General features: G+C 53.2%; 8 protein-coding genes across 8 annotated transcripts; 3 read left to right on the forward strand and 5 right to left on the reverse strand.

Moving 5' to 3' along the window:
* Positions 1-59: 59 nt before the first annotated feature.
* Positions 60-1,363, reverse strand: CC84DRAFT_2416 (TFIID-18kDa-domain-containing protein). Its single transcript, XM_018185639.1, has 2 exons — positions 213-1,363; positions 60-156 (listed from the first exon to the last, which is right to left on the reverse strand). Exons 1-2 carry the CDS (start codon positions 1,182-1,184, stop codon positions 151-153), a joined length of 978 nt encoding a protein of 325 aa, XP_018041604.1. The 5' UTR covers positions 1,185-1,363; the 3' UTR covers positions 60-150.
* An 87-nt stretch (positions 1,364-1,450) lies between these two features.
* On the forward strand, positions 1,451-2,704 carry CC84DRAFT_1132844 (diphthine synthase-like protein). Its single transcript, XM_018175950.1, has 3 exons — positions 1,451-1,653; positions 1,708-1,832; positions 1,886-2,704. Exons 1-3 carry the CDS (start codon positions 1,519-1,521, stop codon positions 2,484-2,486), a joined length of 861 nt encoding a protein of 286 aa, XP_018041605.1. The 5' UTR covers positions 1,451-1,518; the 3' UTR covers positions 2,487-2,704.
* A 2,362-nt stretch (positions 2,705-5,066) lies between these two features.
* On the reverse strand, positions 5,067-6,082 carry CC84DRAFT_1253742 (uncharacterized protein). The gene is made up of 2 exons (XM_018184399.1): positions 5,934-6,082; positions 5,067-5,877 (listed from the first exon to the last, which is right to left on the reverse strand). Exons 1-2 carry the CDS (start codon positions 5,949-5,951, stop codon positions 5,386-5,388), a joined length of 510 nt encoding a protein of 169 aa, XP_018041606.1. The 5' UTR covers positions 5,952-6,082; the 3' UTR covers positions 5,067-5,385.
* A 1,422-nt stretch (positions 6,083-7,504) lies between these two features.
* On the forward strand, positions 7,505-8,415 carry CC84DRAFT_2488 (uncharacterized protein). Its single transcript, XM_018185664.1, has 2 exons — positions 7,505-7,667; positions 7,718-8,415. The coding sequence occupies exons 1-2, from the start codon at positions 7,585-7,587 to the stop codon at positions 8,091-8,093; spliced, it is 459 nt and encodes a 152-aa protein (XP_018041607.1). The 5' UTR covers positions 7,505-7,584; the 3' UTR covers positions 8,094-8,415.
* A 2,087-nt stretch (positions 8,416-10,502) lies between these two features.
* CC84DRAFT_2494 (uncharacterized protein) lies at positions 10,503-11,545 on the reverse strand. The gene is made up of 2 exons (XM_018185665.1): positions 11,501-11,545; positions 10,503-11,434 (listed from the first exon to the last, which is right to left on the reverse strand). The coding sequence occupies exon 2, from the start codon at positions 11,315-11,317 to the stop codon at positions 10,649-10,651; it is 669 nt and encodes a 222-aa protein (XP_018041608.1). The 5' UTR covers positions 11,318-11,434; positions 11,501-11,545; the 3' UTR covers positions 10,503-10,648.
* A 1,337-nt stretch (positions 11,546-12,882) lies between these two features.
* CC84DRAFT_2788 (uncharacterized protein) lies at positions 12,883-13,954 on the reverse strand. The gene is made up of 4 exons (XM_018185737.1): positions 13,529-13,954; positions 13,475-13,480; positions 13,328-13,330; positions 12,883-13,037 (listed from the first exon to the last, which is right to left on the reverse strand). The coding sequence occupies exons 1-4, from the start codon at positions 13,773-13,775 to the stop codon at positions 12,976-12,978; spliced, it is 318 nt and encodes a 105-aa protein (XP_018041609.1). The 5' UTR covers positions 13,776-13,954; the 3' UTR covers positions 12,883-12,975.
* A 1,652-nt stretch (positions 13,955-15,606) lies between these two features.
* On the forward strand, positions 15,607-16,757 carry CC84DRAFT_6174 (oxidoreductase ucpA). Its single transcript, XM_018186892.1, has 2 exons — positions 15,607-15,815; positions 15,874-16,757. Exons 1-2 carry the CDS (start codon positions 15,726-15,728, stop codon positions 16,543-16,545), a joined length of 762 nt encoding a protein of 253 aa, XP_018041610.1. The 5' UTR covers positions 15,607-15,725; the 3' UTR covers positions 16,546-16,757.
* Positions 16,758-16,872: 115 nt separating this feature from the next.
* CC84DRAFT_1132852 (tetrapyrrole biosynthesis, uroporphyrinogen III synthase) lies at positions 16,873-20,007 on the reverse strand (the record flags this gene model as incomplete). The annotated part of the gene is made up of 5 exons (XM_018175951.1): positions 16,873-16,943; positions 16,993-17,201; positions 17,254-17,662; positions 17,718-18,308; positions 19,074-20,007. 5 exons carry the CDS (start codon positions 20,005-20,007, stop codon positions 16,873-16,875), a joined length of 2,214 nt encoding a protein of 737 aa, XP_018041611.1.
* Positions 20,008-20,208: the final 201 nt, after the last annotated feature.

The raw sequence follows: 20,208 nt of genomic DNA on the forward strand, positions 1-20,208 counted from the left end.
ACGTAGGCGTGATGGTACCCACCCTCTCGTCGCAGGCTAATGTCTGTGATTACACTCTCTAGTCCCGGGCACGAAAACTGGGCACCATGTCTCCAAAGAGTGTACTCAGACTAGGACCAGGCATAGTATGTCAATAACGATGGTGCGCTTTCAAATCTTCTAGACGTTAGCGAATGCCAGTCTCAGCTCTTCACATTCACAAGCAGACTTACCAGTTTCAGTGCGGCGCGATGCACGCTCTTTGTGAAGTTCAGCATTGCTCTGGCTTTCATGTTTCCTCGCTGCAACCTCCGATACGCCTCTTGCACATGGCCTGGCTGCACGGGTTCTCTGGCCTCCTCAGGTGGGTCAAACAAACCCCTTTCCCTCTTCCTCTTCAGTCGGTTCGCCTCGGCGCCGCCTCCGCTGGTCTTTTTGTACAGATCTTCGGCTTCTTTGACTCTCAGCGCTTCTTCCGTAAGCGTCTGCACAATCTCAAAGGTCAAGAAACCCAGGATATCAATGATGTCGTCACTCGGCTTGGAATCCGTGATCAGACCAAAGCCCGCCCACTCTTTGAAGCGCTTTCCCTTGCGGTAGGTGAAGGAGGCTTGTCGGCAGTCGGACCAGTGGACGTATTCTTCTCTGGTCATGTTCTTGGTGCGCTCGTCGGCGTTCTTAAGACGCTGGAGCGTGGCGTAGTTCATCTCCTCCTCTTCTTCGTCTTCGACATCGTCCATTAGGGGTGGGTTCTCGGCAAAAAAGGACTGCACCTCCCAAACGAGATCGACTTTTGCGCGCTTTGCTTTCTTTCCTGCATCGCCTGGAGCCGCGGGACCCGCTCCGACAACACCAGCAGCGAGGTCTGCGTCTCCCGCAGCGACGTCGGCGCCAGCGTCACCGCCCTTGTCGTCACTGTCCTTGACGGAGCGACGGACATCCTTCCACTGTAGAAAATGGCGCAGACGAGAGATTTTGGCGCGGTCGTGGCGGATGAGCATGAAGAGGTCGTCCGTGCCTATTGACTTGGAGCCGCGGCGGGTGGCGAGGGTTGTACATTCTCGGAGCATGTGCTGAACCTGGTCCTGGACAATGGACTCTATCAGGGTTGTGGTCTCAGGGGAAGGCTCGCCGGTCTCTCCAGAGACGAACATCATCTGCTGGATCTCGGTCCGGTACTTGGCCATCTTGTCCTTGTCCGACATGTTGGCGGACTCGTACTGGTTGGACGCTGCTAACGGGACAAGAAGCGGTGCATATAGCTGGGGGGAGCGACCGACAGCCAGCCGTCGAACGTGGCGATGGCGCGAGGATGGCGGAGAGGCGTCGGTGGGTTTGCGACGGCGGGCGCGCGCGGCTGGGATCGCTGTCGGGCGGAAGACGGTGCAGCGATGCGCGCTTGGCTCGCGGCGTCCAGCCCTACGAAGTAGGCGCCGGGCAGCCCCGCTTGAATTTTACGACCCCGCCAACAAACAAATCGCCAGCGCGCATCCGCGTGCAACTGCACACCCCACCGCACAGCCCACGCCCCGCGTCGCCATGCTGTACCTCGTGGGCCTCGGCCTCGCCGACGAACGGGACATCACGGTCAAGGGCCTGGAAATCGTCAAGAAGGCGGCGCGCGTCTACCTCGAAGCCTACACGGCGGTCCTGCTCGTCGACAAGGACGTGCTGGTGAGTCTTGCTCCAAGCAGCGTGCGAGGGCGCAGCTAAGTTGCACGGCAGTAGGAAGCGTTCTATGGCCGCCAAGTCATCGTTGCCGACCGCGAGATGGTCGAGTCGTCCAGCGACGACATCCTCCGCGATGCAGACAAAGTCGATGTCGCATTCCTCGTCGTGGGCGATCCGTTCGGGTATGTACAGGAAGGCCGGCGCCTTCCGGGACCGCCGCTCACATGCAGTGCAGAGCAACGACACACACCGACCTCGTCCTCCGCGCCCGCGAGCTCTCCATCCCTACGCGCTCCATCCCCAACGCCAGCATCCTCACCTCCATCGGCACCACCGGCCTCCAGCTCTACAACTTTGGCCAGACCGTTTCCATGGTCTTCTTCCTCGACAACTGGAAGCCCGCCTCCTTCTACGACCGTATCCGCGAGAACGTCTCCGTCGGCCTGCACACCCTTGTCCTGCTCGACATCAAGGTCAAGGAGCAGTCGCTCGAGAACATGGCCCGCGGCCGCAAGATCTACGAGCCGCCGCGCTACATGACCGTCGCTCAGTGCGCCCAGCAAATGCTCGAGATTGAAGAGGATGTAAAGAAGGAGGGCGTGTATTCGAGGGAGAGTCTGGCTGTGGGCGTCGCCAGGGTGGGCGCAGAGGACGAGAAGATTGTAGCCGGCACGCTAGGCGAGCTGTGCGATGCCGACTTGGGAAGGCCTTTACATAGTCTCGTCTTGCTGGGACGCAGGACCCATGATCTGGAGAGGGATTTCTTGGTCGAGTTCGCTGTGGACAAGGAGACGTTTGCACGCGTCTGGAAAAGCGATTATGAGGGCAAGCAATGAGCGCGTCCGGTTTGCCTTTTCCATCTTCACGGGGCCCGTAGAATAACAAGTAGAAGCCAAGTACAGTTGCGCTCGTACTGCGTCTTTGCCTTGAATATGTGGTACTTGTATCGTTCAAGCGCAATAGGCAGACACCAAGGCAATCCTTGTATACCTGTCATCCTCTCACGGGTTCTCGAGTAACGCTTTCCCTCGAGGAGTTCCCTTCGTGACTGCATCTCATCTCTCGAGCTCTACACCTCTCGAACAATCGGAGACACAATGTCCGCAAGCGCTATTGACTTGACCCGCCTACCGTTGGTCCGCACCTCTTACTTCACCATACTGTCACACCCAACATTCGCTTACCATCGGCCCCCAATCCCACATGCCCATCAGCAGACAATCCACCTGATCTCCCTGATTGCGAGCAGCCACCATTAGTTGCTCCCTTGATGTATAAAGCCTGCCCCATTCCCACCCCTAAACTTCCTCTCCACACTCCCAGTCTCCACACTCCCAGACTCCGTTGAGGAACATGAGTTCGACTTCTACGCCCCGTCGGCGGTGGGGTTGGAATACTCGACTTCTGCCTCTCTGCATGTGACCGTGTGGAGGGAAGGGTGACGAGGATATTAAATCCGCCCACAGAAACTCCACAATGGAGTAGACCTGGGACGGCTCTTGTCAAAGGGTGAGTCAGGGGCCGGACGTACTAACCTTCGTTGGTGTTGGACTGGGTGCTATCAACGATACAGCTAGAGTGAACTCAGTGCATAATGCACTTCGAACTCTGACGTTCCTTGCCCGACCCTCAATAGACTTGGGACTCAGGTTCAGGAGTCATCGTGTGATTATTTGATTGAAGTGAAACACTGGCATACTTTACTACGCCTTTAAGATGCTGGAATTCAAGAGATTCTAACGAGCAGCCGGGCTTTGAGCGTAGCGTCGTGATATATGCAGACCCATTCAAATCCCCCGAGTGGCGAGTTATCATCACTCCTTGTCGGTTTTCTCCACTAGGCTCTGATATCGTTTTGTTTGACCCACGATTGTGCAGAAAGGAGCAAAAAGGATGTGACGGTTCAAGTTATCAGAGAGAAGGTCAACGCATTATAGGAGCAAGTCGGGTGTTGGGTTGGGCGAGTAAAGCGAGGGTGTGTGGCCGAGCGGAAGCACGACCAGTGATCCTATTGATTCCGACCTTCAGATACCAAATTACTCCGATAACTGTCGAGAAAGTAGAAGAAGCAACAGAAGCAACAGAAGCTGATCCGTTGAACGCATGCTTCACAACAGACGTTAGACATACGACTAGCTATTGTTATGAATGCACGCTGTTCGTAATATCATGCCTAAAAGAGCATTCAAGACGAGACGAGTGGGATTGTTAAAGGGAACTTCGATCCTCCCCCTTTGTGGAGATGGTTATCAATGGACACGAAATGCGCCTGGGCGAAGTCATCGGACACTCCAGAAGGTCTACCTAAGGTCAGTCTGCTTCTCCAGCGAATCATCTCGTCTTTCGCTCCTTGTCTCACCAAAGAATTACAATGGACCTACATCAATTCAAGCCAAGCTCGACTGGCAGGTGTGAAGCAATCCCACATCCAGTTGGGAATGCTAAGTGTGTCGCGAAATGCACATTCCTTTGGAAGCATGGTTAGATATGATTGACCCAACGAAGCCACACAGGACATGTCAGCTTCGGACAAAGGTCTCACATGCATGCGGTTCAGCGATCGACATGGCTCCATGCTTCTTAACCCCCTTCGACCGTAGTTATCTACCCGGACGCTCCCGCTCCTGGACACTACACCACTTCGGTCCCCTTACTGCGGTCCCATACCAGCGCCCAACGCGTGCATCATACGCAACGAGGCATCTCAACACCAATCACCTCCACATGTCCAAACCTGTACGACCAACGTTGACGCACGCACAAGCATGGGAGACACCACCCTGAGAGCCGGGAACCCTGCATCCACATCCTTCCGTACGCCCAACGACGCTCCGGCAGCTTTACATAGATAGCCCTAGAAAGCGTAGCCCCTCAATGCCGATCATACCCCACAGCGCGCTATGATCCGCAAGCAGGCGCTACAGAGTCACCGAGGGCGACGGCGAATTTCTGTTGGGACGCACCAGGGTCTCGCTTGCTTCCACTCGCAACCGGCGCGCCATGAGCTGTGCTGTTGTTGTGGCCATGTTTGGTTTCGAGATGATTCTCCAAGGCTTGGATTGAGCAAGGGAGCGTAGGGTGCGACGTCAGGATGATGGGATCGAGGGCCAACACTTGACAGGATGAGTGCTCTGCGCATGTTGATTGGCTAGCTGAGGCATGAATACGCTTTGCAGTCGCACGTAGCGTTGCCAACAAGCGACGAAAGCACGGCGTGATGGGCGGCACGTCTACCGCGGGCCCGTTGTAGGGGTGGCGCAGATGTATTACCTGTGGAGAAATGCGGTCAAGCTGAAGTCATGCACTCCTCCAACTTTTTAATTTTTCAGACGTGATATGAAGTAGGCATGAAATCACTGGTCCAGCATGGCAGGCACAAGATCAAGTTGCAGGTACAAACAATACAAAAGAAGATTCGTATCTCATTTTAAGGCTAACCACAGATGTTGCCCAGTGCATACATAGCGCATCCTACATATTGCATGCATGCTGTTGGGTATCATAATCGGTGTGTCTGATTTGAGCACTTCGTATCAGCTAAACACCATGCGCCGTCCCGCCGCTCAACTCCGAACCAATGAGCCTGAACACAGTACAATACAATGCATGGTCGTGAATATTCGTGAGAATGCCAATCTCCAAAGTGGGTATGGCAGATGTACAGGGAGACTGCTCGAATGCAATCATACGGGGACGTCTAGCAGTGCCCTGCGTAATGGGAGGATGAAAATGTCCCTAGGTCCAGGTTTTGCTCAAGGTCATGTCCATGTCGAGGTGCTCAGCAATGGACGAAGCAAACTCCCTGTCGGACGTTGAGCCGCTTGAACGTCGGCGTCTCTGGCGTCGTATTTGCTGTTCCGCATCCATGAGACGCTCTTGGATCCACTGACGGTACTTGCCATCGCTTCGTACGGACTCGGTGTTGAGGAGCTCGGTAAGCGTGGCCTTGATGTCCTTGTTGACCTGGAAAAGTTTGTGGGCATCTTCAGGATTGGCGACGCCGTGGCCATGTCCTGCACTTGACTGCTGAACGGGAATTGGGTTCGAGGTGAATTCTGGCTCAGGCGACCAAGTTGACGAGAAGGACGTTCGAGGCGACGATGCAAGCGACTGCGACGCGGGCGATGCTGTGGTCACTGGCGCACCGCAGGGGACGTGAAGCGAGAGTCTTCGATTGAGCACTTCTTGTTGCGAAGAGAGAAGCATGTACTTCTGTATGGCGTCGTGCTGTGTGTGGATTAGCTGCAGCTCCTTGATTGTTCTTTGCGGTAGACAATGCTCACATCACTTGCTGGAAACATTGCGGTGGTGTTGTGATGGTGTCGTGGGTGAGGTGTGTGTATGTTCTGTGTGTCCTTTCTGCAGCGAACAGACCGGAGGTGGTATATGAGTGCGCAGGGGAACTCGAAACGATTGATCCGAGCGATGCGGTGCGGGGAAGCTATCGATAGCTGTAGGCTGACCGCAGGCACAAAAGCGCTTAGAGCTGCAGGCTTGCTTGGTTGTGGTCGCGGAGGCGGAGGTCTGGCCGATAGCGTGCGTTGTGGTTGGCCAGGTTCGTTCCGAAAGCGTCGTGGTAAGGTGATATCGGGAAAGGGTCTCGCGATAACGCTTGGGCTCAGGATATTTGTGTGTAATGGGAACTGGCGGGTGCTGCTCGACGTGGAGTGGTGGTCTGAAAGGTGTAAAGCGTTCCTGGCGGAGGCCGGTGGGGGCTTTATCAAGGACGACCTGATGCGCATTCCACGTTGGGCCATGACGTGAAAGCAAAAGGCCGTGGACGGCTGAATCCGGCTAGACGGCCCCCTTGAGCAGACTCCATCCTCCGCCGCGGGTCGCGTCCCAGGGCCGCTGTTGCAAAGCGTGATTGGGCCGTGGGCCTTGCCGCTGAGATCGCCCTGCCTGTAAAGCCGTGTAAAACCCGCCAAGCCCACATTTCGTGACATTTCCAGCGATTTCGTCACTGGGCCAGGGCCTCGTCGATCCTGATGCGCTGCTGCATCGCGATCGTGGCTCCAACGCACCACCACAAGACTCCCTCGTGCCTGAAGATCGTGGTACTTCTTTGGCCAAGCGCCAGCAGCTGCATGCATTGTGTTCCGCCTGTTTTTCGCCGATAAGCTCCCTCCACACCACTTTGCTCAAAATTATTTCACCATGTGTGCAGACTCTCGCCGTGAGGTCTGATTTAACAATGACGTTGGTGCAAAATCATGTCCCTCGTGGCCCCTGGTGCACGAGAATCTGTTTCAGCAAGACATGTCAGCTCTCCAACGTCACTTGCGCTCGAGCCCAGCGGATCGAACTCTGTGTCTCTAACCGAGCGCCTTGCAACAGCTTGCTTGTTTAGGCCACAAGGCGTGGCTTTGAATGATCGGCCTGTGTCTCGCCCTCTGATTGCCTCGCTAACACCATGGGAAAATAGAAACCGGTTTCTCCTCAGCCTCCTCTACGTGGCTTGAGCTGCCCCGTTGCGTGTCCCTACTGTACGCTGCCCATATTTCAGGTTTAGCTGGTACGCTTACCCATGACGACGGTGCACTCTTCAACGCTGCCGGATGTTCGGGATCATGGCGAAGTCTTGTTTAGGGAGGATCGCCAACCGCACCTTGGTAAGAACACTCTGGACCTTTCCGAGAGCAACGAAACCAAGTTTCGAATTTCCCTCCCGCGTCATGTGCGCTGCCGCAACACTTGCAGATTCCACGTGGGACATGCGGAAGTTCCAGTCCGAGATAAGGATCTCAGACATAGTGGTGCAAGCTCACTCTGAGTCATGCCGCAACGTCACTCTACGTGCCCCAATTCAGGACATCCCCACGTCTCGGCCTTTCCTTGCTGCCCAAGACCTCTGCTTCTTCGCGGCGTAGTCTTTGAGCAGCTTGTCCCCATGATGATTACTTCTCCGTACCACACGGCGCACTTCACCCTCGAATGATTCCTCAACCTCGATACTGTCAAGTAGCCCACTTAACACTGCCGCATTGCGCTCTTGTAACGCGAGCAGTGCTAATGAGGTACCATAAGTACGCATGTGCCGTGCATGACCTTCGCTTAGCTTGCTCAGGGAAGTTCGATATCGTCCACGTCGCCACTGCGGTAGACCGCGAAGAGGTTCTCAAAAGGCTTCGAGTCTGTCAAAGTTAGATGCTCGGGTGCCTTGCGCTGAGGACGTGAGCAATCCGATTGTGTCTATTTCCTTCGCTTGCTTTGCAACGGTTAAGACTGTATCCCAATGGATCCATGTCTTCCAGTTCGTTGCGTATGGTTCCGTCCCCCGTGTGATAGACTCCATCCTCTACCAGGTGCATGAAAATGGCGTGGAAGTAATCCGCCTCCGGGATCTCGCCAGACTTCTGCCGGTAGTAATCTTGACGATAACACGGGTTTGGTGCCCTGGCAGGGAAGGCACTGGCCATCTTGGTGATGTATTCTCGCGGTAAGCCGCCGCACAGGATATCGTGACCTTTCATCTAAGGACGCAGCTGTTCGTTGCGCCCTCTGGCTTTGCATCCCGTGCAGGTGTCGCGACTTTGGGGAGCGTATGGAAGTCAACGTGCCGTGGGGGCCAAACCACCATTCGCCGGACCGATGAAAAATGGAGTCCCACTACCGCAGAGCGCATATAAGGAACTCCTCTTGACGATCGGGGGCCTTCATGACTCCCGCGGTCACGTATTTGTGAGTTGGCGTCAAGCGTCTGCACTGGTATTCCAGCACCTTATCTACCCTCATATCGCAAGTTCCACAGGGGCTGATGCAAGAGACTAGACCTCTACAGTACCTTACCTTGTAAAAATCATTGTATTGTACAGTTCTTAAATTATAATCTGATAGTCCATGCTAAACTCTCACAGCCACAAACATCCTAGTTTTTACTGTTAGCCACTTTGATCCACATATACCCTCCTCAACATGAAGCTGGTTCACCTTGGATTCAGATTCGACTACAACTCACCGTCAAGCCGGGCAATCATCCAGGTAATAAAGTACCACAAAGTCTCCAATCTGGTAATGATATAAGCCACTTTGTTCAGAGCGCATGACTGATAATGTGCTCGATACATATGCAATCTCCGTGCACGAAACTTCGGAAATATGAACAAGTGCAATGAATGGAGCTGTCCTTATTTGGGATACTTGGAGCTCTGAGGTAATCGAGCACAAGACGCGGATTCTATCAAATAGACATAGTGAACGGAAATCTTCTTCAAACGTTCAGTGGCAGGCCTAATGCTAGAAACAAGGCCGATGTTTCGCTGCAATGTGTGATATGTAATCGCATTAACATTATTGGGGTCATAGCCAGCAGCAGACGAATCGATAGATCCGCTAGGCCTACGGCATGTGATGAGAGTAGGGGGGCTGTGGAGTGTATCAGATCCTCACCTTCAAGCTGGCCTGTTTCGCGCAGTGGAAGGCTACGGCTCGAAATTCTTATAGTTTGTGCATATTATGTTTAACCTTCGACCGACAGGCAAAGAGAAAATCGCGAACTGCCCCGTACCGTGTTTCCCAGACGTTCTGTTTCTCTACCGCAGCAACTTCGCCAGCAGGCGTGATACACCGTTTCCTTCATCATCAGGGCATGTCGTGAGAAACAGTTAGAGATTATCAAGATACTACTGTCTTCACGTGGCATAATACCCCTGCAGAAAGCAGGTGCGTATCAAAGATGTGAAGTACCAACGAAGATATCCTGGCTGAGAAGCGGAAGCTCATCACTGTCAGATGCTCGACATCTCTTGCATGTGCAGCCTCGCCACAAACACGTCCTACCTCGTGCTGCAGGCCATTGAAGCTTTTGCTTACGGACTCATATATGGGATACATAACGCGAAAAGAGTCGTGATCGTGAGGCGGAGCGTCGCCGGGGCGCGGCGGCACGTCGTTGTGAGAGTGTTCAGACCCACTAGTGGAGGAGAAAGGATGAGTGGTATAGCGCTGCACACTGCTCGTAAGCCGAAGAGGAGGTCTCTGGACGTCGGAGAATCTGGCCAGAAAATTTAGGACCGAGATTGCTGCCTCGTCAAACCACATGACTGCTCAAATGTCTACGTGTTGCGCCCATCGGCCGGGTTTAGGTGCGCGCCAACGGGTTTTGCGGTTCCTAGATACAACATCAGGGTTAAGTCTGAGTTGCATGGGAACTGTGATGTCCCATTTGTCCACTCCATAACTTGACTTGCTGGGTATACTGCCATCGGTGCAGTTGCCCGTCAGCCGGGTCGCTCTCAATTTGGTTGGAAATGCACGGCTGGGTCACCGAGCCGAAGTGAATAGACATGGATCGGGGCTGGTCCGGCTTATGACAGTACTCTGAAGACAGTAACTTGTCTGCCTCGCGGGGCTATCACCCGATAAGGTCATTTAGGCTAGCCGACAGAGTGCGTTGGGAATGTCCTGTAACATAGCTAATAAAGGTTAAACATCATGCTGCATCTCCTGCACTTTGTCCAGCGCGCCGTAACAGTAGTGGTCGATAATCAGGGTCTCATAAGAGGGTACTCCTTTGAGCTACGTGAGTGCCTTAGGCGGCTTGGATGGGTTGGAGCGCTCTCTGCCTTGCCAGACAGATTACAAGGTCTGATTTTCGGAAGGCGTAGGCCAAGTAGATCTCTGCGAAAAGGGCGCAGGGAGAGGGCAAACTCAGTCCTCCACCAGCATGCCCTTGAAGATGGCTTGGACGTATATTCTGAGCGGTAGTATGGTTGCCCGCGTTTCCGTCGTGCAATCGATAAGCACAAGTCGGCGAGGCTTCTCATCTTCGACCCACCCCTCTGAGCTTTATGTGCGACCTCGACTGCTTCTGCCCTTGATTCGACTACCGCACGCATCTTTCTCGTGTAGTCACGCTCCTCACTCGCCAGTCCTGTATTGCCACCCATTTCCATATCTGTAAAGCGTGCGATGTGGTTGGGGTGTGGTGCAGACGGCAAAAGTGTGAACGTATTTGCTTGCGAACTGCAAAGTCATCGTATGCGCGGTCGACGAACTGTCACATTTCCTGCGTAGCTGTACGCTCGTTCCAGAAGCCCTTCCCATAACTGACGAGGATCTCTTGACCTTTCGGGATTCCTCTGGAGTTCTTCCCGCTCTTTCCCACACGCAAGACAAAGATTCCTACCCGCTTTTCTATCTTCCCATTGCCCAGGTCGATGTAAGTATCCTTGAATTCGGCATTTGGTGCGCTTGACACGCCTCTGTAGTCATTAATGAACCGTGCTTCATTCCCACTTCGGGATGCATCGACTGAAAGGCCATGATCGCGATCTAGCGACAAGTCGTAGTCGGAATTGTCATCAGTTTCAGAGTGATCATGAACGTATCCCAGGTACGATAGTATGAAGGCACCGGGTTGCAGGCTTTGACTTGCAAACAGGCCGTACTGTCCGTGAGCGGGATGACGTTCATCTCCAATGGGGGTAATTTTGACGTTCGAATAAGGAGCGACTACCTGGCGAGCTTCCTCGCCAGACGGTAGGTCCGCTTTCGCTAGAACCAACACGCTCATGGCCTCGTAAGTCAAAACCTTTGAGTAGCTTGGTAGCCGTAGGTAAGGAATGTGTGTTGGCCAGTTTTTGGGAAGTTGTTGGCTCTGCTTCATTGACCCAGCACCTCCCGTTCGTGGGGTCTTTGAAGGAGCTCTTTTCCGGTTCGTCTGCATCGCGTGTGGAGTGACTACGTTGGAAGTTCAGATGTGAAGGTTCCTCGAGGGACTCAAAGAAAGAATGAGAGGAATGCTTTGGGGAGCGGTGGTCGACCGTTTAGAGTTGGGTGCTCGCTGGCAAGATTAGCGTTCTGATCAGCTCTGACAACTGTTAGTGTTAGATCTTTGGAGCCCCCATACCGATTATGCTCAGTAGGACGAGGGGCAAGCAGCAGCGGGTGGTGCAGCGGGTTGGTGCAATTTGGGTGGTGGGTGGAGGTCGAACGACTCCAGGGCTCTACCCCGCCTATCGATACTGCAGAGGTCTGCGACTGCCCACACAACATTGCTGGAAACGCCGAAAAAAACATGTTGACTTCACGTTGACATCTCCTACCAACAGAAGCCTATGCTGATCAGCCTCAGTCGCTCGTGTTGCGACTGCACGGCCTGCACCTCCTCTCATTGGCATGTCTGTTGCTCAGGAGAGACGTCGCGGAGTGTGTTATGCCGCATCTTCCGAGGCACGCGACGCGTCGTCTTTGCTGTGTGCAGCTGTCGCGAGCCCACACACAGCGATTGCATATTTCGATATCAGCCGTTGGCCGAGGCGTGCGCTAAGAGCACGGGAAGCAGCTGCGAGATATCGCGAGCGAGATTACTCGGCCCCGAGTACGCCGCAATACAATATTGGGGTTATCACTCGGCGCTTCTTTTTTTGTAAAGCGCATATTATGGCCTCATGCACAGAGCACATCCGCTCAGCAGGGGAAGACCACACGGTGAGCTCTTCCCGGAGACGCGAACCGAAATATTCGCTGAACGAGGCGACGAGGGCACTGGCCGGCGTCTGCCACCCGGCTGACTGCATGAATTGCCTTAGTGCGCGGTCCAGACGCAGGAACCCGCACAAGATCGAAACCTCAATCATGGAGCCCCATCGATAGTGTCTGAGCTGCCGGTGCTTCCTGGTAAAGCGCGGGGGGTCTTCCCCGCGGCTGATGGCTTCGACGCTGTGACAGCAGGTCTCTGAACCGGCCAGGAAAGAAAAAGGATGTCGTTTGGAGGCCGGGGATGAATCGCACATCTCTACCGCCGCGACATCGGTTGATGTTTGCCTCATGGTCCCCGGACAGTCCTCAGTATGCCAACAACAGTGTTCCGTTTGTGCGGCTCAGCAGAGTAGACCGAATGGGCTAGCCGATGATTGTGCACTGGATCTGCACAACTGTGCACAATGGACGGCAAGGGCTGAAGTGGTTTAGGCCGAGACATCCAAGTGCTGACACAACAAAGCGACTGGCAAGGAAAAGCAGTTCTTTAATTTCGTTTCTCTTACCGTCTGCCATTTCGGATGTACCCTGTAGCGCTCCATCAATAGACACGCCAGGATCATTGGTGCGTTTGCGCGGCTCCTATCTTCCCCTATTCCGTATCGCCCGACTCATCTGCCAGCGACGCCACACGCATGGCCAAGGCTCCCGAAAGTGAATAGACGAATGCAACCATGCGAACTGATCCCCTGTCGGGCGCCTGGGGCAGGCTCAGTCAGCGACGTTGTGCACTGTGGATATAAAGTGCTTTGAGCCCATCTGCGGATTTTCTTTCCTCACCACACACTCGCTACTTAATACACCGGTCTCCGCCGATTTCACTCGTTTTTCAACGACCTATACTTAATACCTCCGCGTAATAATACCCAACCCACAATCAAAATGAAGTCCTTCGCCGTTGCTGCCTTCGCGGCCGTTGCCGTTGCTTTCCCTCAGTACGAGGTCGCCCCCCCGGCGTACAACACCACCTCCGTCGAGAAGCCCGCCTACAGCACCCCGGCTGTCCCCTCCTACGTCGCCTCGTCCAGCTCTGCTAAGTACTCGTACTCCGCTACCACCGTGGAGTGCTCTGGCCCCACCGAGGTTCGTATACCTGTCGATTTCATGCACTTCACTCTTTCTGACATGGTCAATAGGTTCCCGTCGGACCCAGCTACACGTTCACGTACACCGGAACTGAGACCACCACTCTTACCTTCTCCTACCCCGTGTCCGCCCCTGTTGGCGAGTACACTCCCGCGCCTGTTGTGCCCTCGGTCCCTTCGTACCCCACCTCGAACGGAACCGTCCCCAGCGCCCCTGCTGGAACTGCTCCCGCGGCCACTGGTACCGGCTCTTACACCGTCCCCTCTCCTTCGGCCCCTGCCACCGAGTTCCCCGGCGCTGGTGCTAAGACTGGCCTCAGCATGCTCGCTGTTGCCGGTGCTCTCGCTGCTTTCTTGTAAGCGGTTTCTCCTCTGAAGATCTCTGGGCTTGTCTAGTCCTGGGGTTCGACGAGAAGAAGGGCGTTGGTGGTCTGAGGAACAGGATTGGATTCTGCCATGGTTGACGACTGTCAGCGACTCCGCTTCACGATGGTTGCATTGCGGGGTTGGAGTTCTGGAGCCGTCGCCATGAAACCGCGCGCTCATGCGCTGCAGCATTTCGATTGTACAATTTAATATTGCGCTTGGTCGATGAGCTACTGCCAATATCTAGCTCAGAGGAACCTGTGTGTGGTCTGGTGGATTCGCATGTTCATAGACTGGCTGCTTTCAAGAGTCGACAAATTTAATTGACATGGTTTACACCCTTAGATCAATCCTTGCTTTACTTCGTGAACTGTCTCACGCCCAGGGAAATATTGCGGCTGCGCTCCCTCCATTCACAGTGGCCGACCACGAAGGCCGGACTGTCGCGGCTGTGAGAATCCAGGCTAAATCATCAAATAGTAGTCGAGTTAATTCTACTGTGAGTTTCTACAGGTTGAGGTGTGCTCCTGAAGTCCGATCTCCTGTGGAATTGCTCATTCGGACTTGGGAGTGCCGATCAGCAACGAATGTCACTGAATACCGTTTGCAAGGCTGAAAGAAGCGATCCCACTGCTCACTGCTTACAGGGGGCATAATGTTGACCTTGAACAGGGAAATTACACATGAGCGCCACAGCGCTTGGTACTCCTTCCGCTGCCAGGCTCACGCGGCGCCAACCCGCATCCTGCCTGCCGGCTCGGCAACCGCCAACGCCATCAGGAAAGATACGTGTGATATCGATTCGGCGCTCGTTGCTCGTGTGATTGTCCAGATACCATTTCGGTCTCCAATCGAAAGACTTTTTGGACATGTATTGGACTGTAGAAATAGCATGTGGGTGTGCGGCGAAAACGTTAATTGGACAGAAGGCACGAGATCAATCAATAGTATCCATGTCAGTTACAACTGTAACATAAACGCTCGGGCACACATCCATCTCACCACCCTTATCGCACCATTCGATTTCTATTGCGGAAATTCGTTCTCGCCTCTTTAACCCCTAAATTCGACCTCCGCCGCGACCAGGCCGAAGGTTCGCTAACTTTCCCATTCAAGTGTTTCGCCCGCGAAGCTGTTAACCGACCGTTTCAGGAACCTTGCCTTGCACTGGAAGCCCTTCACAGTTCCATCGTATGTGTGTTGGCTTTGCGGCCTGACGTTTGATGTCGCTGCTCGGATGTCCGATGATGTTCACTGGCAGGGATACCATGCCGTGTTTCGTAGGACACGCGACCGTCGCGACGCGAGGGGCGTCCACGTTTGTTGTACGAACCGGGCGTTGTTGTCGTAAGACACCGCGCGATAAAAATTCGCGCTGTTACCTTCCGAGTACCTGCTCTACAAGGTGGGCCATGCTGAAGGTCTGCTGTTTCCCGAAGAATCAATCTAGACCGGAGCCATGCACAAGGACATTTGTTGAATCTCCATGGCGCATCATGCAAGGCTGGTGGGTTCCTTTGTTGAGGCCCATACTATGGCCATTTTCCCTGCAACGCTTCTTGTGGCTTGTTATTGAGAGGCTGTCGCAGTCCATAATTTTGACACTACTTCTTCATTCTTGTAACGCCTGATTACGATGCCAATTCCACAATTGTTGCGCATCGTCGAATAGGATGCAATACGCTCATAGACCTGCATGTATCGAGCTGAGGCATCACTGTCTGTGCTCTTCGTATACACGTACGTCTTGACAATATGACCTTGAGTGCCAGGCCTCTTGCGTGAACGTGCTCACCGGTGATGCAGCATTACGTTTAGCTTCAGAATTGTATAGTAACCTAAATTACTTCAGCATTTACTGTTAGATGCCTACCTAGCGAAGGCCTCAGCGTGCATCTGCTCTTCACCTTCTCACGAGAGCTAGATGACATTTGTTGTGAGTCCCCAAAGCAGAAGCGACAACGGCGTACCTTCGTCCAATCATACTTGCGATTCACACAAGTGCGGAAGCATTCCGTCAACGCCGGAAGCTACCCCGCAACCCACTACGACACAAGTAAAAACGGACCATATAGAGCGCTCTCCATAATGCAATTGAACATATTCTTCTCTTACTCTTGATTGCCCACTGAATTCACAAGCATGTCAGTCCAGAAAGTTGCCCTGATCACAGCCAGCTCGGCTGGTCTAGGAGCCCAGGTAGCTCGTGTACTTGCACCAGATTTCCGCATTGTAAGATCTGATCTCTCCCCGGAGTTTTGTAGGCGTACGTGCTGATCCGTTCATTCAGGTCATAAACTATGCCACCAATGCCTCGCGCGCCTCAGAACTCGTGGACGAGCTTTCCACGATTCCAAGCACGCATTCAAATCCGTCCACACCACGCTTCCACATACTCCAAGCCGATGTTTCATCAAGATCATCTGTTGAGGCTCTTGTGAAAGACGCAGTCAAGACCATGGGACGCCTCGATGTTGTCGTTTCTAACGCAGGCTGGACACGCATGACAAACTTCCTCAACATCGATGAGGCCGTCGTGGACGAGGATTGGGATCTTTGCTTCACTATGAATATCAAGACGCATCTTTGGCTTGCGTACGCCGCAAAAGACGCTCTAGCCGAATCGGAAGGAACATTCATCACTACAGCTAGTGTCGCGGGCGTGAAGCCGTCGGGCTCATCTTTAGCGTACAGCGTAACCAAGGCAGGACAGATACATCTCGCCAAGGGGCTTGCGGTGATTTTGGCGCCCAAGATCAGAGTCAACAGCGTGAGTCCTGGAATGATGTTGACGGAATGGGGGTTGAAATTTCCGGCTGCAAAAAGGGAAAAGGCGGTTGAAAATACAAAGCTGAAGAGACTCGCCACTGTGGAGGATGTTGCAGATCAAATCAGGACGCTGGCGCTGAGTCGGAGTATGACGGGACAGAATTTGTGTATTGACGGAGGGTCATCGATTTGAGCGTGTTTAGAGTAGCTCAACACACCCACCATGCGGCCTATTCTCCATTGTATCTTACATCCGGATTGCAATAGAAAACATTGTGAGTGAAAATCATTACCACTAGATTTATGCTCACAACCATTCTTACAGAACGTCAGTGGTAATTCAAGAGCTGTTGGACTGTAGAGAGGTGTTCGCATGCGTTGTTGGCACGAAGTTGTGATACTTTGTCTAGTCTACAGTTGACGGAACATCATAGAACGCCGATTGTAATGATACAAATTTCCCAGTCGTCTTAACACTACACTGAGCAATCCAATACCGTCTTCTCCGATGATTGCATCTCTACCATGTAGTAGCAACCTGAGAATATTCCTTGCGGCTGATATTGAGATCATCGAAGATGGAGTCGTCTCCTGCGTTCTAACATTAGTACCAAGCATCAATCGAACAAAGCAGACCTACCGTGAAGATGCTCGACGCGCAGTTCATCCTCGTGCTCCAATTTTTCGAGTTCTTCCTTGGGGGTATCCTTGTCATGCTTCTGATCCTTTGTGGTAGCTTGGACAGCATTGTCAGTGTGCTCACCGATGAGTAGGATCTGTGTATTGGGGTAATCAAGATATTTCGGCTTCACCTCAGACCACGCGAGGCCGCGGAATTCCTCGAAGAACCTAGGGAGGTCAGTCCTGATGCAACACATACTTTAGTGCTGTCTAAACCTACTCCTTTGGGAAGTCAGGGCCTTGGGGCAGGTTTGAGTTGGCAGGACCTGGACGTTGGGGATTCTTGACGGAGATGACGAAAGAACCTTGCTCCCGCAGTCCCAGATCCTCCTGCACCTCCCCCAGTTTTGATGGGATTGTGATGGCGTAGACAAGATGTGTTGAGCGATCTTCCGTACGGGTAATGAAATATACGCCTTCCGCGACCGTGGCGACTGGTTCGACCCGACGTGTGCCCTGAGTTCGCGTCTCGTACTCATCGCCCTTGAAGAAGCTGTCTTTGAGATCTTGTATGGTCGTATTGGCCTTCTCGACGAATGCCATGAAGCGGTCGCTGTGGCTCTTGGGGAACACCTTCTTCGGCAGTGCCAGCAGACGATTGTTTTCGAGGTCGGGAAGCGCCCCCTCACCTACAGGAGATTTGAATTAGCGCCATGATGAGACGCAAAGGGTGTTCTCACTGACCTAACTTTGTCCCGATAGGCAAGGGACGGAGCACAAAATAGGTGCGGGCCAAGTCGCCGATACTCTCGGAGTCTTCGATGCCGACACGATTGCGAGTGAAGAAGTACACAATCCCCTTCTCGAGTATGTTGGACGCAATGTTCTTCTCGCGCTGGGAAGATTCCTGAACTGGGCCTTCATTCTTGATCTCTGTGCTTTCAACGTCGCCGCCACCATTCTTCACATTGGTGTCCTCAGTTTTCGTATCTACTTCCTTGGTCACAGCTTCAGTCTCCACTTGCTTATCACCTTTGCTCTTATCATCATCTACGGCCCGGGTTTCCTCCATCTTTGCATCTTCTTTTATAGTCTTAAGTTCTGTCTTTGCTTGCTCTTCATCCTTGTTCTTGTAGTCATCCGTAGCCGGTCCGTCCTTCATCTCGGCATCCTCGTTCGGGTTCTTGGGCGGATCCTCAGTGTTTGCGCCTGCTAGAGACTCTTCAATGGTGGTCTGCTTCGCAGCTTTACGGCTGCCCTTGGGCGAGTTGCTATCGGCCTTCCTCTTGGAACCAGCTACTGGGTCTTGTTTCCTCGGGCTGGAGTCATTACGTGCTGATGCTCGCGTGCTAGGCATACTGGTCGATGGGTGATGTGCGAGTATCGGTAGACGTGTGATGGTCAATTGCTTAGGCACAAAACGTAGACAACTGCGACGTGCGAAGGATGTCCTTATGTACAGGTACAATCAATGTTTGCTAACGTTTGGCTTGACAATTCTAGCGCGTCGTCCTCAACGCGATTGTGACGCGTAGGTAACATTACCAGGAGACAGTGACGTCATCGATGTCAATTGTCAACGCTAGGAACACTGAGAATGACCACCATAGAGTCTTAATGATACATGTCGTATGAGAAGCCCTTCCGCATAGATTCTGTCGCATCATTTTTGTGATTGCAAACACATTGTGTTCATCCTTATTTCTTTTTTCGCTAAAATGTTTCTGTCAGTTAGGTTGGGCGGTAGTCACCACGGATAGTGCCTAGCCCACGACGAGATGACCTCACTTCTAGCATATTTCCGCTGCCATCGGTAGCGCAGGCGACGTAGGCTTTAACAGCGGTCATTGTCAGATCGTGAGAGAAAAGGTGGAGCCGGCCGTGGGAGATAGCTGTGCATATATCAACACGAATGAGGTACTCTCACATTATATTTGAGCACGTTCCAAGCGACAAGACCCTCTGACAATCGTACGTGTGTACTATAATAGGAGCGTCAGAAGGGATAGGACTACGGCAGCCTCTATCCATCCAGCGCGAGCTGTCGTTTGGTCCATCTTCTAATACCATGGGCCAGGTGTCAACATCATCGACCCGAACGCGATAGGAAGCTTTCAATGCCCTCGGCAATCCCTTCTGCACTTGGCTTCGGTGCACAAACCTCTGGAATAAACCCAAACTCTTCTATCAGGTAATCACGGGTGGTCGGCCCAATCGTGACAATCAAGATGTCTCTTCGGCTGGCACTAGATGTTGAAGCTCTGCCCGTCTCAGAGTCTAAGAGTCCCAGACTCTCTAACATAGCTTGACACCCCGTAGGAGAAAAGACTACTACCCACTGCAGGGTCTTGCCACTGCCCGCATGTCCTTGCCAAATCGAAGTGAAGTTCGACTTGAAGGACTGCATTTCAGCGGTTTCGTAGATCTCGAGTTCCTGTACCACGATCCTCTGGTCGGGAGGAAGGATTGGAGATTGCAGTGTTTTCGGTATGACATCCCTTCTCTTTTCACCCACAAGAAACAAGATGTGAGGTTTATCATTGCCCTTGTATAGTTTGTTGTAATGATCTATAATGAATTCTGCAAGGGCCTGGCCATTTCCCGTCCCTTCACCTACCACAGGGCAGTGCAGGTCCACCGAATTCAGGCCTCGTGCCGTGGCCGGGCCTACAACGTATAGAGGCATGTGGCTGGGAAGCCAGTACTCAACATTGTGGCTTTCCTTGCTCTTTTTCATGTCCTCCACTATTCGTGCGAAAGCCTCCACGGCGCGCTGAGAAGTGAAGACCATGGCGCCAAACTTGGGCCGGCTGCCAGGGTGGGTGCTAGCAAAGTCGCCATTTTCGATGTGCTGCCGAACTTGGCTGACCGTCTCTTGCTTGAATCTGTGCTCGAGTACGGGTACGAATACGGGCTCGTATTTCCCGTCGTCCAGAGAGGTGAAATATTCCTCATATGCGTCGGTTGGTGCGGATTTGGTCTTGAGCAGCAGCAGCGGCACTTTATTTTCACTGTCGAGAGCAGTATTGGCCATGATGGGGGAGTGAAAGAGTCCGCCACGATAAGCGAGGGATGGGCGAGACCGTCAGGGCGGGCCGCGGGTAAAATTGCCCTGCCCGTGCGCCGCGCCGACGCCTGAGAAACGTGGTTCGTGTGAATATTGACTACCTTTGGTTCAGGGTCTCTCATTATAGGCACTCACGCGCACCCATCCACCCTCGTCTCGCCCGCAGTT

This window comes from Paraphaeosphaeria sporulosa, assembly GCF_001642045.1.
Source record: "Paraphaeosphaeria sporulosa strain AP3s5-JAC2a unplaced genomic scaffold CC84scaffold_1, whole genome shotgun sequence".
Classification (NCBI taxonomy): domain Eukaryota; kingdom Fungi; phylum Ascomycota; class Dothideomycetes; order Pleosporales; family Didymosphaeriaceae; genus Paraphaeosphaeria; species Paraphaeosphaeria sporulosa.

Bases quoted from the DNA above. Each gene is read 5' to 3' on its own strand.
- CC84DRAFT_2416 (XM_018185639.1), bottom strand. From the start codon at position 1,184: ATGTCGGACAAGGACAAGATGGCCAAGTACCGGACCGAGATCCAGCAG.
- CC84DRAFT_1132844 (XM_018175950.1), top strand. From the start codon at position 1,519: ATGCTGTACCTCGTGGGCCTCGGCCTCGCCGACGAACGGGACATCACG. The intron at 1,654-1,707 runs GTGAGTCTTGCT...GCACGGCAGTAG, and splicing joins TCGTCGACAAGGACGTGCTG to GAAGCGTTCTATGGCCGCCA. The intron at 1,833-1,885 runs GTATGTACAGGA...CATGCAGTGCAG, and splicing joins GTCGTGGGCGATCCGTTCGG to AGCAACGACACACACCGACC.
- CC84DRAFT_2488 (XM_018185664.1), top strand. From the start codon at position 7,585: ATGATTCCTCAACCTCGATACTGTCAAGTAGCCCACTTAACACTGCCG. The intron at 7,668-7,717 runs GTACCATAAGTA...TAGCTTGCTCAG, and splicing joins ACGCGAGCAGTGCTAATGAG to GGAAGTTCGATATCGTCCAC.
- CC84DRAFT_2494 (XM_018185665.1), bottom strand. From the start codon at position 11,317: ATGCAGACGAACCGGAAAAGAGCTCCTTCAAAGACCCCACGAACGGGA.
- CC84DRAFT_2788 (XM_018185737.1), bottom strand. From the start codon at position 13,775: ATGCTGCAGCGCATGAGCGCGCGGTTTCATGGCGACGGCTCCAGAACT.
- CC84DRAFT_6174 (XM_018186892.1), top strand. From the start codon at position 15,726: ATGTCAGTCCAGAAAGTTGCCCTGATCACAGCCAGCTCGGCTGGTCTA. The intron at 15,816-15,873 runs GTAAGATCTGAT...CCGTTCATTCAG, and splicing joins TTGCACCAGATTTCCGCATT to GTCATAAACTATGCCACCAA.